This window comes from Anser brachyrhynchus (genome assembly GCF_964034855.1).
Source record: "Anser brachyrhynchus genome assembly, chromosome: 23".
Lineage (NCBI taxonomy): Eukaryota > Metazoa > Chordata > Aves > Anseriformes > Anatidae > Anser > Anser brachyrhynchus.
Window position 1 is genome coordinate 5,287,148 of NC_137716.1, and position 16,114 is coordinate 5,303,261.

The 16,114-nt window shown below is 63.4% G+C and overlaps 2 protein-coding genes across 3 annotated transcripts in view; both read left to right on the forward strand.

Annotated features, from left to right (window-relative positions):
- The first annotated feature begins 742 nt into the window (after window positions 1–742).
- MAP2K2 (mitogen-activated protein kinase kinase 2) lies at window positions 743–11,024 on the forward strand. Its single transcript, XM_080566261.1, has 11 exons — window positions 743–881; window positions 2,129–2,339; window positions 3,697–3,843; window positions 4,538–4,615; window positions 5,092–5,143; window positions 5,239–5,363; window positions 7,001–7,214; window positions 8,048–8,112; window positions 8,973–9,034; window positions 9,608–9,653; window positions 10,582–11,024. The coding sequence occupies exons 1-11, from the start codon at window positions 796–798 to the stop codon at window positions 10,690–10,692; spliced, it is 1,197 nt and encodes a 398-aa protein (XP_080422387.1). The 5' UTR covers window positions 743–795; the 3' UTR covers window positions 10,693–11,024.
- Window positions 11,025–13,901: 2,877 nt separating this feature from the next.
- Window positions 13,902–16,114, forward strand: part of ZBTB7A (zinc finger and BTB domain containing 7A) — a 23,353-nt gene continuing 21,140 nt past the window's right edge. Inside the window, exon 1 of one of the 2 annotated variants that reach the window (XM_080566231.1) lies at window positions 13,902–14,170. In XM_080566231.1, coding sequence (XP_080422357.1) covers window positions 14,168–14,170 — 3 coding nt within the window. In that variant the 5' untranslated portion in view covers window positions 13,902–14,167. Of the gene's footprint in view, window positions 14,171–15,210; window positions 15,382–16,114 lie in introns of those variants that run through there. The other variant, XM_080566232.1, reaches the window with a different exon arrangement.

The window sequence follows — 16,114 nt, forward strand, 5'->3', positions numbered from 1 at the left end:
TTGGAGCCTTACCCACCAGCAAGGGGCTGCCCTGGTACTGGAGGCTGCGGCCTCTGGGCATGGCCTCACCTCTATGTGAGCCTCGCCTCTATGTGAACATGGCTCCTGAGCAAGGGGCTGCCCCGGTACCCTGAGGCTGGCAGCCTGCTGGCTTGGCCTCACCTCTAGGTGAGCCTCCCCCACCAACAAGGGGCTGCCCTGGTACCTAGAGGCCGCAGCCCCTGGGCTTGGCCTCGCCTCTACAAGAGCCTCACCTCTACACGAGACTTGCTTCCGAGCAAGGGGCTGCCCCGGTACCCAGAGGCTGCGTCCTCCAGGCACGGCCTCACCTCTACGTGAGCCTCCCCCACCAGCAAGGGGCTGCCCTGGCACCCAGAGGCCGCAGCCTCCGGGCTTGGCCTCGCCTCTACAGGAGGCTCGCTGCCTGAACCTCGCTCCTTCGGCCTCGCTCCTTCGGCCTCGCTCCCTCGGCCTCCCTTCCCCAGCCTCCCTCCCTGAGCCTCCCCCACCCTCGCTCTCGCGAACCTCCCCCCCACGCCCCTCCCCCTGCTCCACCCCGCCCCCCTCAAGCCCCGCCCCCTCCAGACCCCGCCCAATCAGACCCCGCCCCCTCAAACCACGCCCTCTCCAGGCCCCGCCCCCTTCAGACCCCGCCCAATCAGACCCCGCCCCCTCAAACCCCGCCCCCTCCAGGCCCCGCCCCCTCAAGCCCCGCCCCCCCAGGCCCCGCCCCCTCCCCGAGGCCCCGCCCCCGGCCCCGCCCCGCTCGGCCCGCAGGCGCGGCGCGGCCCGGCCATGCCGGCCAAGAGGAAGCCGGTGCTGCCGGCCCTCACCATCACCCCCAGCGCCGCCGAGGGGCCCGGGCCCGCCGGCTCCGCCGAGTGAGTCGGGGCGGGGGGCGGGGGGGGGGCAGGGGCCGTGGCGAGGCCCGCACGGCCTCCGCGAGGCCGGGAACGACCGGGCCCGGGCCGGGGGGGGGAGGTTTGGGGGGGGGCTGGAGGCTGGGGGGGAGGCTGGGGGACAGGGGGGAGGCTGGAGGAGGCTGGAGATTGGGGGGGGAGGCTGGAGGTTGGGGGGGGAGACTGGAGGAAGGCTGGAGGAGGATAGGGGGGAGGCTGGGGGCTGGAGGCTGGGGGCTGGAGGCTGGGGGCTGGAGGCTGGGGGCTGGAGGCTGGGGGCTGGGGGCTGGAGGCTGGGGGCTGGGGGCTGGAGGCTGGGGGCTGGAGGCTGGGGGCTGGAGGCTGGGGGCTGGGGGCTGGAGGCTGGGGGCTGGAGGCTGGGGGCTGGGGGCTGGGGGCTGGAGGCTGGGGGTTGGGGGCTGGAGGCTGGGGGCTGGGATGGGCCCGGCCTCGGGGGTGTCCCAGTGAGGAAGGGGTCGGGGAGAGGTGGGGCAGGGTAGAGGCTGGCCTCGCCCGCAGCTTGGCTGGGGTAAGGGGGGAGGCTGGGGTAAGGGGGGAGGCTGGGGGGGGTGTAAGGAGAGAGGCTGGGGGGGGTGGGGGGGGGGAGGCTGGTGGGGTAGGGGGGGAGGCTGGGGGTGTAGGGGGGAGGCTGGGGGCAGCTGAGGCCCGGAGGAGGCTTGGGGGGGGGGGGTGCAGAGCCCCCTGTGCTGGGTCTGGGGGTGGCGGTGGTTGGGGTGAGCCCTTCCAGCCTCCTCCCCCCTGCCTCTGGTGCAGGTTCGGGGGGAGGGCAGCAGATGGCAGGGGGGAGGCTGGAGGCCAGGCAGGAGGCCGGCGGCAGGTGCCGGGGAGCACAGGCACCGCTTTGTGCCCGGCCGCTGGGGCTGGGGGCGGCGAGGAGGGGTGGGACGGGGCAGGGGGGGCCGCCGACGAGTTGTGTCCTTCTCGTGTTTCGCAGCGGAGACCGAGCTTTGGGCCTCCGGCGTCGGGGGGAGGCCGCTGCCGCTGCCCCTCTCACTGCTGAGCAGCTGCATCAGGGGCTCGGGGCATGGAGAACGGGGGCTTTTCGGTCATTCCTTCCATTTCCCTGAAGCACCCCCCAAAAAAGTTGTTGGGTCTCTGTTCCCTCTGCCGCCGCTGGTCCCCGCGGAGGGAGGAAGGGACAAATCCTCCTCTCCTGGCCCTGCCCTCGCAGCCCCCTGACCGTCGCCCTCCCGTCTCTCTCTCACCAGGGCCAACCTGGTGGACCTCCAGAAGAAGCTGGAGGAGCTGGAGCTGGACGAGCAGCAGAAGAAGCGCCTGGAAGCCTTCCTCACGCAGAAAGCCAAGGTGGGCGAGCTGAAGGACGATGACTTCGAGCGCATCTCCGAGCTGGGTGCCGGCAACGGCGGCGTGGTCACCAAGGTGCAGCACAAACCCTCCGGGCTCGTCATGGCACGGAAGGTAAGGGGGGAGCAGGACCGGGGTCCAGCCGGGGGGGTCTGCTCTGTGCAAACCCCCAGGCCAGGCCAGCACCAGCGCCCCGAGCTGGATGGGACCCGTCCGGGAGCTTTGCCGACCCCTGGGTCCTCTCCTGGGAGTCGCAGCGCGCCGCGACGGGTCCCTGGGTCTTGCAACGCCTTGTGAGAAAACGCTGGTTTGTTGTTCTTCCAGTGAAGCTATTTTTAATGAATTCGGCAAAAAAAAAAAAAAAGGGGTCGAAGCGTTAGGATGTGGGTCTTGTGGTGATCGTAGGCAGTGGCTAGCGAGGGCTGGAGGTGGCAGGTGGAGGGGTGGGTGCCTGGTCGTGCCAGACGCGGGTTTGGCACGCACGCGTTCCTCGCTGCCCGCTTAATCTGCAGCTTCCTGAAGCTGTCACAGCAGCAGCTCCTCCTGAAGATCACCTCGTGGGGTGCCTTTCTGCGGTGTCCTGTGGTAGAAAAACAGGAGTTGCTTCACCTATTAGAAAAGGCGAGAATCTTGGCGAACGATCTGCGGGACGCCTTCCCTCAAAGCCTCTGTTCCCCGCCGCCGTGGGGGCGGCTCAGCGGGTCTTAGGAACGAAGCTGTTCTCCCGTGGCTGCCCTGGGAGCCCTGGGTCTTCTGCTGGCGTTCGGTTCGGGAGCGTTAGGCGTGTTCAGGTGGTTTTGGGATCGTTGGGAGCTCCGCGTTCAGAAACAAGGCAAAGCAAGCTGCCGCGCCGGGCAGCACCGCTGCGCGTCCTGCAGTGCCCAGCCCTTGTGGCCCCGCAGGGAGGACTCAAGTCCCAGGGCTCGGGCGTCCTACAGCTTATAGGAACAGCGGCTGCTGCTCCAACCTGCCCTGACACCTCCTAGCCTTCACCGCTTTCCTTCCCTCAGCTCTGTTAGCTGACTGCATGGAGCCCTAGGGATAACACAACTGCTCTTTCACACGCATAAGCTTCATTTTTTTTTTTTACTTTCTGTGGTTTCCTTGATATCAGAACACCTCTTACAACACCTACAAAGCTTGTGAAAATGTTCGTATGTGCTGAGTCAGATCTGCATCAAACTTCTGACTTGTCTTTCTACTCCGAATCCTGCGTGATCTCTCGGCGTGTTACATGGGCTGGCAGTTGCTTCAGCTGCTCACAGGCTGCACAGCGCTTTACTTATCCCTTTATCCTTAATTTTAGCTTGCAAACAGTTAATTAATAAAAAAGGCAAAGCAGAGCTTTCCTTGAAGACAGTTTTGTTTCTTTCCAACGCTCGGGACTTGCTTACATGGTTCTTGTAAGGCTTTTATTTGTTGGTTTTTTTTTTTGAAGGCACTACATCTTTTTTTTTTCCTTTCTTGGCAGCTGATTCATTTAGAAATCAAACCAGCCATCAGAAATCAGATCATCCGAGAGCTGCAGGTGCTGCACGAGTGTAACTCCCCGTATATCGTGGGTTTCTATGGAGCCTTCTACAGCGACGGAGAGATTTCCATCTGCATGGAGCACATGGTGAGTCCACAGCCCTCCTCTGCCCCGTGCTGCTCCCGGCGCCGGGCTCAGCATCGGGTCTCCACAAGCCTGAAATCCTGGGTGGAGTGGGTTTTAGGGTGCTGCCGCTCGGCTCCACGAGCCTGAAATCCCGGGCGGGCTGGGTTGTAGGGCGCTGCCACTCGCTGCTGGCAGCCCCGGTGGCTCCTCGCTCCGGCTGCTCGGCACGCGGCGAGGCCACCGAGCCCTGGTAGGAGCTGCGTGCTCCTGCTCAGGCGTCGAAGCGACCGAAATCGACTTTTTGGAAAGCGGAAGCAGAGGTTTGGGGGTTGGCCAAACGGAAATGTTGTAAACCTGCCGCTCTGCAGAGCGCACTGCGCGTTTTCTCTCCGGCAGAGAAGTGTGGTCGCTCCTCCGAATCGGTGCTGACAGCATCATCTCTGCGCTTACCGCCGAGAGGGAAAGGAAGCGAAAAACTAATAGCAAGAAATAGAGCTGAGAGCGTTAAAATAGCTTTCAGGGAGAAGCTCTGATCGCTGGAGATCTTTGCTGTAGAGGGAGTGTGCTTGGTGCTGACTTGCTGCGGCCGGCTGAGCTGGGATGCTGCGTGCCCGCTCCTATATCGCTTGTTTTCCTGGGCATGCTCGTCTGCGTGGCCAGCAGCTCTGCTTTCCTGCTGGCGTCAGCGCGTTGATGATTTTGTTCTTTATTTTAGGATGGTGGCTCTCTGGATCAAGTGCTGAAAGAAGCCAAAAGAATTCCCGAGGAGATCCTGGGGAAAGTCAGTATAGCGGTGAGTTCCGGGGGCTCTTCGGGCTGCCAAAAATCCTCGCTGGGCACGCGCTGGGGGAAATGCTCGTGCTGCCTTGTGAAGCTTTCTTCATTTCCCTGGGTGCATTTTCCCATCCTGAGCTCAAGCAGGAGGCGGCGGGGTGTGGGCTGGGAGCAGGGAAGCAGATTCCTGAGCGCTCTTTGTGGCTCTGTCCCCTGGCGCCGTGCTGGTCTCTGCTGGGACTGGTTTGGGAGAAGCTTTCTTGAGCAGTAAAGCCACGATTTGTGATTGCCGTGCCGGGGGTTGTTTTGCTCTTCAGCTGAACCTGGACACCAGCCGCTGCCCGTCCCCATCCACGGTGATCAAACCCGAAACTTTTAGTCACCCCGGGGAGGCTGTCCTCGCGTCGCACCCGCCGTTCGTGCAACGTCTCCTGCCGAAGGGAGAGCACTTCCCCTCCCAGCCCTTATCTCATCCTGTCTTTGGTTTCCTTCTAGGTTCTGAGAGGTTTGGCGTATCTGAGAGAGAAGCACCAAATCATGCACAGAGGTGAGAGGAGGAACCTAAAAATAGCCGCCCGTGGTGGAGGAGCCCCGTGTTTCGCCTCGCGCCGTGTTTACACTCTTCTCTCTCACTGTTGTCAGATGTGAAGCCTTCTAACATCCTGGTTAACTCTCGAGGAGAGATTAAGCTGTGTGATTTCGGGGTCAGTGGTCAGCTCATTGACTCCATGGCAAACTCTTTTGTGGGAACTCGGTCCTACATGTCTGTAAGTTCCTTTCAACTTTCGGGTGGGTTTTTTGCAACTTGGGTTCAGCTCAGGTGGGGCTCGCTGCTCTGGCAGAACCGGCGGCGTGCCCGAGCCGCTCGCGGTTTTTCTGTGTCCACGCTCACCGGGACCGTGCTCTCTTTGGGCACCGCCACACCACGCGTGCCTCTCACCATCCCACGTGAGGGATCAGGCTGTGGGGTGTGCGGCACCCCGTGGATAGAAGCAAGCACCCTCGGGTCTCCTCGTGGCTTTTGATGCACTTGGCATTGGCTGAGCCGCTCTGAGCCGCTCCTTGCTGCACTTCCACCAGCTTGGGGCCAGCGGGATGGAGCTGCCCCTGCAGGGGAAGACATTCACATCCTACGAGTGCTCCCTTTACATTTCAGCAAGTGCTCCTGGGTTCAGAAGTGTCTTTTTGTGTGCAAAGCTCTGAGAAATTAAGTGTGGCGGTGCAGAGGGGACGCTGGTGCTGACGCAGACCCCCTGCCCGTTGGCTGTGTGTGCTTGCTGGCAGAGTGGGCGCAGACCACCCCGGTGCAGGCAGGTTTTGGTGCAGGCAGTGGCAAACCAGAGCCGAGGCGAGCTGCCCAAGGAGCTGATCGTGCCCCCTTTAAACGGGAGCTGCGATCAGCGTTAGCGCAGCCGCGGGACGGGGCGGTGGTGCAGTGAAGCACAGGTTATGTGCCGCTGCCTGCTGCTTCCCGTCCAGCCTGGCGCGGTGACAGCGCAGCGGGTGGCACCGTGCAGCCTCCTCTGCCTCCTGTGGCTCTGTCCCGTGTCCTCAGTTGTCCCTGATGCAACTGCTGCGAGGATGAAATCGCCTCCCGGCTGCCTCTGGTCCCCGGGTCCCGTGGGTTGGATGGCGGAGAGGAGGTGGGTGCCTGCTGCCCACACCGCGTGTGGTTGTGGCTTGGGAGCAAGCAGCAGGTTTCTGTAGGGAAGCTGTCAGTGCTCCTGTGCTGCTCCTGTATTTTGGGAACGGTTATTAAGGCACAGTTATAGTTAGACACTATCTATTTAAAAATGTCCCTTCTGTACTCAGCCCCTGGATCCGCACAGCTGACACAAAGCTGCCAGTAAGGATAGCTTGCACTGATTCTTTTTAATTTTTTTTTTCTTTGCCACAGTAGGAGCCTTAGACTGCATCTTCTGCTCCTCTTAGTACAGGAAAGAGCAGAAAGTAATTTTTTGGCTAATAAATTGAGGTTTTAGATCTCAGGTCAGTGAGAAGTAGACTCCTACTGCGTGCTCTGGGTCTCTGAGTGTGAGCAGCTGCACGTGCCGCTGGGCTGTAGCTGTTGGTTAGACGCACACAAGCGCTTTGGGTTTGCGCTTGGGACCCCCCCACGCACCTTCCTCTGCAGACTTTGGTGCTTCGGGCAGACTTCGGGAGCCTCGGATGCTGGGAGGCTGATTTATAGATGGGGTGCTTCATGGTTTCATACAAGCTGTCCGTGGTATACGAGGCCCTGTGGGGGAATTATAGGGCTTGGAAGAGCCCGACCTTTCCCTGAAGGAGCGGAGAGGTGGTCAGGACGTAGACTCTGCTCTATTTAATTTCGTTGCAGTGTTGTCGTTGCTTGCCGTGCTGAAATCCTGCCTCTCAGCCGCGTGCCTGTGCTTTCTCCTTCCAGCCCGAGCGGTTGCAGGGCACCCATTACTCGGTGCAGTCCGACATCTGGAGCATGGGCCTGTCGCTAGTGGAGCTGTCTATCGGAAGGTACCCAATCCCCCCGCCAGACTCCAAGGAACTGGAAGCAATATTTGGCCGTCCTGTGGTGGACGGGGCAGAGGGAGAGCCTCACAGCATCTCGCCGCGGGCCAGGCCCCCAGGACGCCCCGTCAGTGGTAGGGGCTGTCGGATGCATCGGACGCAACACGCAGGCGTGGGGGCAGAGCGGGTGGATTCTGTTGGCGTGGCTGGGTTGGCGAAAGCCCTTCTGGCTGAGGCGGTGGTGGGGAGGCGAAGCGCTTCGAGGGGGGGCTCTCCTCCCTGCCTGCGGAGAGGACAGAGATCTGTGCGTGCTCCAGCAGAATCCACCCCTGCCGCAGAGGTTTGTGACCCGTAGGGAGAACCCGGGGGGTTTTGGGGAGCCGAGGAGGTGGCTTTCAGGGTGCTGCGGAGCTCCCTGGGGCGGCCCAAAAAAAAGCCAAGCGTTAAAGAACCATGTGCTGGGGACAGCACGGGTTTGGCAGGGTGACCCCCCAGGGACACAGACCGGGCTGAGGAAATCTGTCACTGCCCGTGTGGCCCCGCAGGCTCTGCCCACGCTGCCGTGAGCTCCCTCTCCAGCTCTTCGGGAGCAGCTTTGCTGGGAGCTCTCAGCAAACAGGCGCGGGTCCTGGTGCAGCCGCGCCGGGGCCGCGTGTGGAGCAGGCTCCGTCTGAGCCACTTGTTTGGAAGCAGAAGGCTCTAGAACGGCTGCCAGCCTGCCAAAGCATATGGTCTGGTGCTCTCCAAATGCTCCAAGCTGGGAGATAAATCTGGGCTAGAGGAGTCTAGAAAGTCTAAATTTCAGAACGTTGTTTTTTTTTTTCCTGTTATTTTTAACCATGAGTCGGTTCCCAAGTCGGTGTCCTCTGCGTCTCCCAGCAGCAGTCCCGCAGTGGGGCTGTGCGAATGAAGCCCCTCGCTGTCCGGGCAGCTTCTCACCAGTGTTTCTCTCATCTTACCCACGCAGGCCACGGGATGGACAGCCGGCCTGCCATGGCCATCTTTGAACTGCTGGACTATATAGTTAACGAGGTGGGTGTTGCTTCACTGCCTCTGCCAGGCTGCCCCGAGGCGGTGCCGTGCTCGCCCTGCTAGGTCGGGGTAGGCTCAGAAACCTTTGCTTGGCAGGGCTTTTGTGAGCCCCTTTAGCTGCACCAAAATCCTTTTTTTCGATCCCGTTTCCCGCTTCCTCCTCCTGCCTTCTGGCATCACAAACCCGTCTCTCCTTCCGGAGTAATGTTCTGCAGGTACCCATGAAAGCGGCATCCCTAGAGCAACGAGGGAGGGGAGCTCTGGGGTGTAGTGCCCTGTTCCTTCTGCAATCGGCCATTTCAAACGTGCTCCTCCCTAAATCAGCAGCAGACGAGTGCTCCCGCTGATGCTGAGGTCGCACGCAGACCTTTGTCTTCTTGGATGAAAACATTTGAGGGTGACCCAAAAGCTGACCACAGCTAAAATCCAGGCTGAAATGTCCTACCAGCCTTGTGAGGCAGGGTCTGTCCCACCTGCAAGTCAGTGAGTCTGGGGGGAAAAAGCAGCGGAGAGGAGTTGGCGCCTAATTAGCTCTTCTGGAATGGCTTCGTCTGCAATAGGTGTTGACAGAGCTGGGGTTTGCAAGGTTGGATCCAGAACTGGGATGCTGCAGTTCCGGTCTCCCAGCCCTGGCAGTAATTCAGGAGGGGGTCTGTCCCCCCCCCCATGCTGGGGCAGCGCTTTGCTGCCAGCCCTGCAGCAGGAGGGAGCAGCTCCCCGGCCCTAAGGGGCAGCTTGGAGAACGATGCCTTCAGAGCACAGCTTCTTATTTTATGGCTCATTTAAGACTAGGTGACACTGTGGTTTTTTGACCCATTAATGCGCAGTGATGCAGAAAACCCTTTTCCTTCTCTGTGCAGCCACCTCCCAAGCTACCGAATGGAGTTTTCACGCAAGATTTCCAGGAGTTTGTAAATAAATGGTAAGGATTGCTGCTTGTCACTGAACGCGGAGGCCTGTACCTGCTCGTGGGCAGCTCAGCAGGCTGCCTCCACCCGAAACGTTCAGCATAAGGCAGCATTGTCTGTGTGCTGCCGGGAACCTTTCCCTGCTCTGGCTTGGCTGCAGTGCATTGTGCTGGGAGCTCCTGCCTTGGGAAGGGCTGGAATAAAAGCAGCGTGCGCGTGGTTACGCTTTGCAGTATGGTGCACCTCCTAAATACAGCTGTGAGACCCCCTGACGCTGGAGGTGCTGCCCTGGTCCCATTATAGCAGAGACTGGACGTTACCAAATCACTGGTCCCTGCAAACCATTAGGTCCTCGTGTGCAGGGTGCAGTCCAGAAGGGATGGATATTGCATCTCTCCTAGAACCTGGGGTGCTGGGGACGTTTTCTGAGCTATTTCCATGCTGCTGGTCTCCTGGGGAAGGCAGAGAGTGGTTTTCGTTGAGCCAAGTGGTTTTCGTTGGAGCTGGAAACGTCTCCAGGCAGCTGAGCACCTTCTTACACGAAGTATCTCAGGGCTGGTTTTGCTCTCTTCTTCTTCTCATTTCAGCTTAATTAAGAATCCAGCAGAACGGGCAGATTTGAAGATGCTGATGGTAAGTGGGGAAGAGCAATTTTCTTGCTGCAGTGGGTGGCACCAGATCTGCAAGCCGCTGTGCCCCATCCCATCCCTCGCTGCCTCCCTTGCTCAAAAGGCTGGAAACTCCCCCGGCTGAGCCTGGGAGCCAAATCGAGCCCCGGCGAGGGAGTGACTCACTCGCCTTTGAATCAAAGGCAGCGATGTTATCAGCCCGTGGAGCCTGCTGCCCCTCCCCAGCGGAGCCCAGGATGGGAACCCGATGGCTCCAGCACCGCCCCGCGTCTGCCAAGGTGCCTGGGACCAACCTTTGCCTCCCGAGCGAGGCGGAAGAGCCCACTTTGTCCCCGTGAACGGCCGCTTTTCCTCCCTCGGCGTGGTGCTGAGCAGCAGCTGGCTGCCCCTCCACGCGCCCCTTGCAGAGGCGGTGGCCGTGTCCTTGTGTCCCCGCTCCGTGCCCTCCTCCGTGCTCTGCCTCCGCTCCTCCCTGCCCTGGGGCCGTTGGCCTTGGGGGGAGTAGGATTTGCTCTCCAGGACCAGGGTGAGCACCCAGAGCCACGGCTCGGAGCCCGCACCAGGCTCTGCCCACCTTCCGTAGCGCTTTTTAGGTTCACTCCGGGGGTGCAGCTTCGCTCGTTTAACTCTTCTGTGCCTCCTCTGCCCAGCTGCTGGGAGAGGCGCTCAGCCAGGCGCAGGATGCGCCCGTTTTAAAAACACAGCCACGGGGCTGCAAGTAGCAAAAAATCTTGAAACTGCCCACCAAATCTGCTGTCCTGGCAGGAGAGCAGCCCAACCCTCCAGCCCCACGGCACGGACCCCGCTGGGTCGGGGCTTTGAGGAGGGGCTGGGGATGGGTCTCGGTGTCCTGCCCGCGCCCGTCGCGGTGGGGAACGCACGGCCGTGCCTCCACGAGGCGCCTTGCTAACCCCGCGCCGCTTCCCTTGCAGAATCACACCTTCATCAAGCGCTCCGAGGTGGAGGAGGTGGATTTCGCCGGCTGGCTCTGCAAAACGCTGAGGTTGAACCAGCCCAGCACGCCCACCCGCGCTGCCATGTGACGGCCGAGCCGACCGCCTGGTGTCAGTACATCTGCCTCTGTCACCATTTCCTGTCCTTCAGTAAATGACAGAACCGCCCTTCTTCCTTCTCCCCGGCCCCTTCTCGCCTCGCGTCCCACCGGCAAAGCACCGTCCCTCCGACATGGCCATCGGCTGCCCCCCGCCCCGAGCAAACACGGGCTTGGTTTCTGTTGGCCTGGGGGCGTCCTGGGCTTCTGCTCCGGCTCTGGAGCTCCTGACACTGGGGAAACGTGGTGCTGCTTGTGTTAATTTTTCTCTTTTTTTTGGAAACGTGTTCACTTGGGTTAAAAAAGAAAAAAAAAAATCAAAAATCGTGTGTGCACGCTCGCGTGTGTGTGTGAGGCGGGTGGGGGGGGGCTGCGGGACGGGTGCTTCGCCTGCTCCTGGGGCTTCTTGGGTGGGCTGCGGGGGGTGGGAAGGGGAAAGGGGCGCTGCAGGGGAGGGAGAAGCCCCTCGGAGGGGCGCCCAGCCCCGGGGCCGTGCCTCCGAGCAGCGGATGTGGCGGGTGCTGTGCCACGAGGCTGCGGCGGTGTTCGGAGAGCAGCATGGTGCCGGGCTGCCCCTGGGCCCGGCGGGCGGAGGGGAGGAGAGGCTCGTGCCTGGGTTTTGTCGTTGTTCGTTCGGTTGAGTTCTTAAATGGTTGTTTTGAGGCCTGTGCTGGTCGTGTGCTGGGCGTTTGGTGGGTTGTACTGGTACGATGGGCGCAGCTCCCAGCCGGTGAGGGGTGGGAAATGGAGTCGCCCGGTGAGGGCCGCGTGGCTCCCTCAGGCCCTGCACCACGGGGAGACCTCACGGCCTCCTCCTGCTGCCTTCAGCCTCTTCTAGAGCGAGGTGCTGGGGCAGGGTCTGTCCCGGAGCCCACCCTGCCCTGGTGCCTCGGGCAGAGCCGCCCTGGGGCCAGGAGGGTGAAACTTGGAGCCACAGCCTTCCCCCTCCGCGTGTCCCTCACCTTGCCCCAGCCATCACGGCTTGGGCACGGCCCGGGGGCCAGGCTGGGTCTCTCCAGGTGGGCTGAATCCCCCCCTGCTTCTTCATCCCCCAGGGCTTTGGGGTTTTCCAAGGATCTCGCTGAACCCCCCAGAGCCACCACGGTGTGGGGCCGGATCCGTCCCCTCGGGGCTGGCAGCGTCCCGTGGCGCTGTCCCCTTCCTGGGTTTGTCCCGCAGCCAGATAATTTGGATTTATCGGTTTGTTTTTCCTCTCCGGAGCCTGCCAAGTGATCCTGGTGGATGCTTCTCTCGCGGGGCAGATCTGGTGCTCGCTCTCCTACGGCAGGGTCGTCGAAGCTCTGCACAAACCGGTGCTGCCGTGGGGCAGCCGCGGGGGGGCTTGGGGCTCCTCGGAGCCCCCCCTGTGCTCTGCAGGGTTTGTGTTCGCTTTTATTTCGCGTCCTGTAGGATGAGAAGGTGTGAGCCGTGGGGACGGCTCGGTCCCCAAGCCCCACTTGTTGGGGGGGGCTCCCTGATCCCCAAACCCCCAGTGTGCAGGAACAGGACAAGTTGCTTTTGGTCCCTTTGACCCTTTTCGGGCTGCTTTTTCCCCCGGGGCCGTCCCCAAAAGGAAGCCTGTCGCCTCGCTGCCCCCAAATTCCTCTTGTCCCCTTCCCTATCCCTCCCTCCTTGCAGGGGCTGAGTACGGGGGGGCGCGGGGCAGGCTGGGCACTCGTCACCCTGGTTTTGTCCCTTATTTAAGCACAGGGACAACCCACAAATCTTTGGGATATCTTTGGGACATTTTCAGGTTGTTTCGTTTCGGTGTTGGGTTTTGGAAGGAGAAAGCGTATCAAGAACCCGTCGGTGCAATTAAAAAAAAAAACAACAAAAAATCGATATTTTCATCGTGGAAGAAAAATAATGAATAAACGGCGCTTTACACTTACGGTATTTTTTTTTTCTCCTTGCACGTTTTTGAAGGATTTTAACCCCTGCGTGGCCGAGCTCCTGGCGGGGCCGGGAGCGATGTGGCCGAGGCTGGCTCCTGCCCGTCGGCTGCCTCCAGCGGGAGCAGGAGATCGGCGGGTGCCGACGAAGCGTAAATCCCGCTCCGGGGGTGCTGGATGTTTTTTTGGGGGGGGGGGGGGGGGGGGGAATTTTATTTTATTTTTTAATTATTATATATATATTTTTTAAGTTTTAGGGTGAGAAGAAGTAGGGGGGGGGGAGCCCTGGGTTCTGCCGTGGTTTAAATCTGACCCTGATCTGAGCACCTGCGGAACAACCCCGCTCTGCAAAACTTCTGGGGGGGGTCATGCTGGGTGGGGGCGACACCGCTTGCCCATTTCAGGCCTTTCCCTCAGCCGTGGGGTGCAGAAATCTGGGCCCCCTCCACCCCCCTCTGCCAGGGGGAGGCTTTGCTTCTCCTGGCCCTTCGGGGTCCCCCGGGGGTTGGGGTCGTGCTTGTGGAGACAGGGCTGGCCCCGGGGGGAGCCCCCCCAGCTCCCCCGCGGGGTCCCCATGTGCGGGGGGGGGGGCAGGACGGGGGCCGGAGGAAGGGTTTCGGGGCCCTCCCCGGAGGTGGGGATGGTGCTGGGTGCCCCCGGTCCCCGTCCTGCAGGTGATTTTGGGGCACCCCCACCCTCTGGGGGGGGGCTTTTCGGGGGGCTGGGGGCTGCCTCTTGGCCTTCGCTCTGGGCGGGGGCGCTCGGGGCCCGCCCTGGGCTGCGGCGGGGGAAAACGAAAGCAGTGGGCGGCCGTCGGCACGTGGTGGGGCCCGCTGTGGGGTGCAGCGGCTGGGGGGGGGGGGGGCAGCACCTGGCCCCCCCCTCCTGCAGCCCCCAGGCCCCTTCCCCGTCCACGTGTGTGAGGTCCGGGCCCCCTCGGTGCCCGCTCCCAGCCCCGTTTCCCCGGCGCTGCCTCAGTTTCCCCATCTGCAAAATGGGGTCAACGAGGCTGAATTCCCCTAAAAGCCCCTGTGGCGTGTCCCCCCCCCCCCCCCCCCCCCCCGACTTTTAGTAGTGGGGGGGTGGGCAGTGGGGTGCAGGGGCGCCGTGTGGACCCCTCGCTGCCCCCCCCGAGCTGAGCGTGGTTGTTTAATAAGGGAGAAATTATTTAATTTGGTTGTTTAAGGGAGAAATTATTTAGTTTGGTTATTTAAGAGAGGAGAAAAAGGGGGGGGGGGAGACAAAAAAAAAATAAGAGAAAGAGGGAAATCGTGGGGCTGGGTGCTGAGCTGGGGAGGGAAGGGGGGGCTCCAAGGCCCCCCAGAAGCAGCAGGGGCTCAGGCCTGACAGCGGGGGCTGCGGTGGGGTTGCCAGCAACTTCTGTTTTTTTTTTTTTTTCCTCTTAATCTATTTTAAAAATAGATTAACGTGTATCATGTAGAATGTATTTTTTCCCTTTATTTCCCGATTTTCCCCACGATTTTGCCTGGAGCAGGTCACCCGGAGGGGAGCAGGTGCTCGCGGACGAGCCCGGCTGCAGGAGCAGGCCCCGGGAGCCGTTCACTCTGGAGCCTAATGGTGGGCACGGGGCTGGGAGCTGGGGGGGGGGGGTTGTGGGGTCTGGTTCTGCTGTGCTGGGGCGAATGTCCCCGTCCTGCGTGGGGGAGAGGGACAGAGGGACACTGGGGGGGGGGGGACAGGGAGAGGGGGACAGGAGGGGACACTGGGGGGAGATAGAGGAAGGGGGGCAGGAGGGGATGTTGGGGGGACGCAGGAAGGGGGAACTCGAGGGGGGACACTGGGGGGGGGATGTAAAGGAAGGGGGGTATGGGGGGGACACAGGAAGGGGGGCAGGAAGGGGGAAAGCAGGGGGGGACGGTGGGGGGACACAGGAAGGGGGAGTACCGGAGGGGACGCTGAGGGGCACAGGAGGGGGCACGGGGGGGGGGACAGGAGGGGACACTGAGGGGCACAGGAGGGGGGTGACAGGAAGGAACGCTGGGGGAACGCAGGAAGGGGACACTGGGGGGTACCGGGGGGGAACTCGGGGGGGGGGGGACACTGGGGGTGATACACAGGAAGGGGGAGTACAGGAGGGGACACTGAGGGGACACAGGAAGGGGGGACAGGAGGGGACACTGGGGGCTATGGGGGGGGACAGGAGGGGACACTGAGGGGACAGAGGAAAGGGGGGACACGGGGGACACGGGAAGGGGGGGGCACAGGAGGGGACATAGGAAAGGGGGACAGGAGGGGACACTGCGGGGTACACGGGGGGGACACTGAGGGCTGCAGAAGGGGACGCTGAGGGGCACAGGCGGGGACAGCGGGGTGCCACACGCAGCCACACGGTTCCACGGGTGGCCGCCGCGCGTGGGGCCGGGCCGGGCCTGCGTGCGCGGCGGCGGCGGCGGCGGCGGGGGGGGGGGGGGGGCCGGCAGCCAGCCCCTCAGCCAGCCCCACAGCCCCCCCCCCCACAGCCCACCCCACAGCCGGCCCCACACCCACCCACCCCCCCCCCGGCGGAGCGGCCGCCCCCGGCTGTGGTGATTTAGGGGGGGGGTGGGGGGGGTGGAAGGGGGGCGGCGCGGGGGGGGGGGGCGGGGGCGCGGCCCCTTTAAGAGCGGGGCGGCCCCGGCCGGAGCAGGAAGGAGCCGCATACGGGCCTCGGCGAGCAGCTCCCGCGGGGCGGCCACAGCCTGCTCCGCCCGCACGGCTCGGCCCGGCCCGGCCCGGCTCGGCTCGGCCCCGCTCGGCCCCTCCCGGCCCCCGCGCTCCGCTCCGGCACGGTACGGCCCGGGGGGGGGGGAAGGGAGGAGGGGGGGGCAAAACGGGGAGGGGGGGGGGAGGGAAACGGGGGGGCAACGGGGGGGGGAGGGGAGGGGGCGCTGAGGGGGGTTGGGGGTGGGGGGGGTGGGGGGGCGGGGGGGCTGCTCGTGGCCCCCCCCCCCCCCCCGTTTTCTCGCCCCCCCCGCGTGCATACGTTGTACTTGGGGGGGGGGGGTCGTGGGGGGGGGGAAGGGCCCTGGGGGGGGGTAAAGGGGAGAGGGGGGGTTGCGTGCGCGATGAGGGGGCCGCTGGGAGTTGTAGTCCGCGCTGCCCCCGGCGGCCTGCAGGTGCGGAGGGCGCGCGGACTACAGTTCCCGGCGTGCCCCGCTCCTCCCCACCGCCCCCCGGCGCGGGCGGCGAGTGGGCGGCGCGTTGATGGGCAGCGGGCGGGGCCAATCGGGGCGCGCCCTCCGGCCCGCCGGCCCCGCCCTCCGCCGCCACCACCACCACCACAGCCCGGCCCGGCCGGGCCCCAATGGCGGGCGGGCCGCGCGCGGGGCGGACCCCCGGGACCCCCCCCCCCGACCTCCCCCGGGACCCTCCGGGACCCCCCCCGCGTGTGGAACCCGATCGAGGCCGGGCCCCGGGGGGGGGCCTCGGGGTGCCGGGCCTCGCCCCGGCGCCCCCCCCCCCCGCGGCCCCCCCCCCCCTCCCCTCCTCCCCCATTGGCCTCCATGGCGCGGCCCGGCCCGG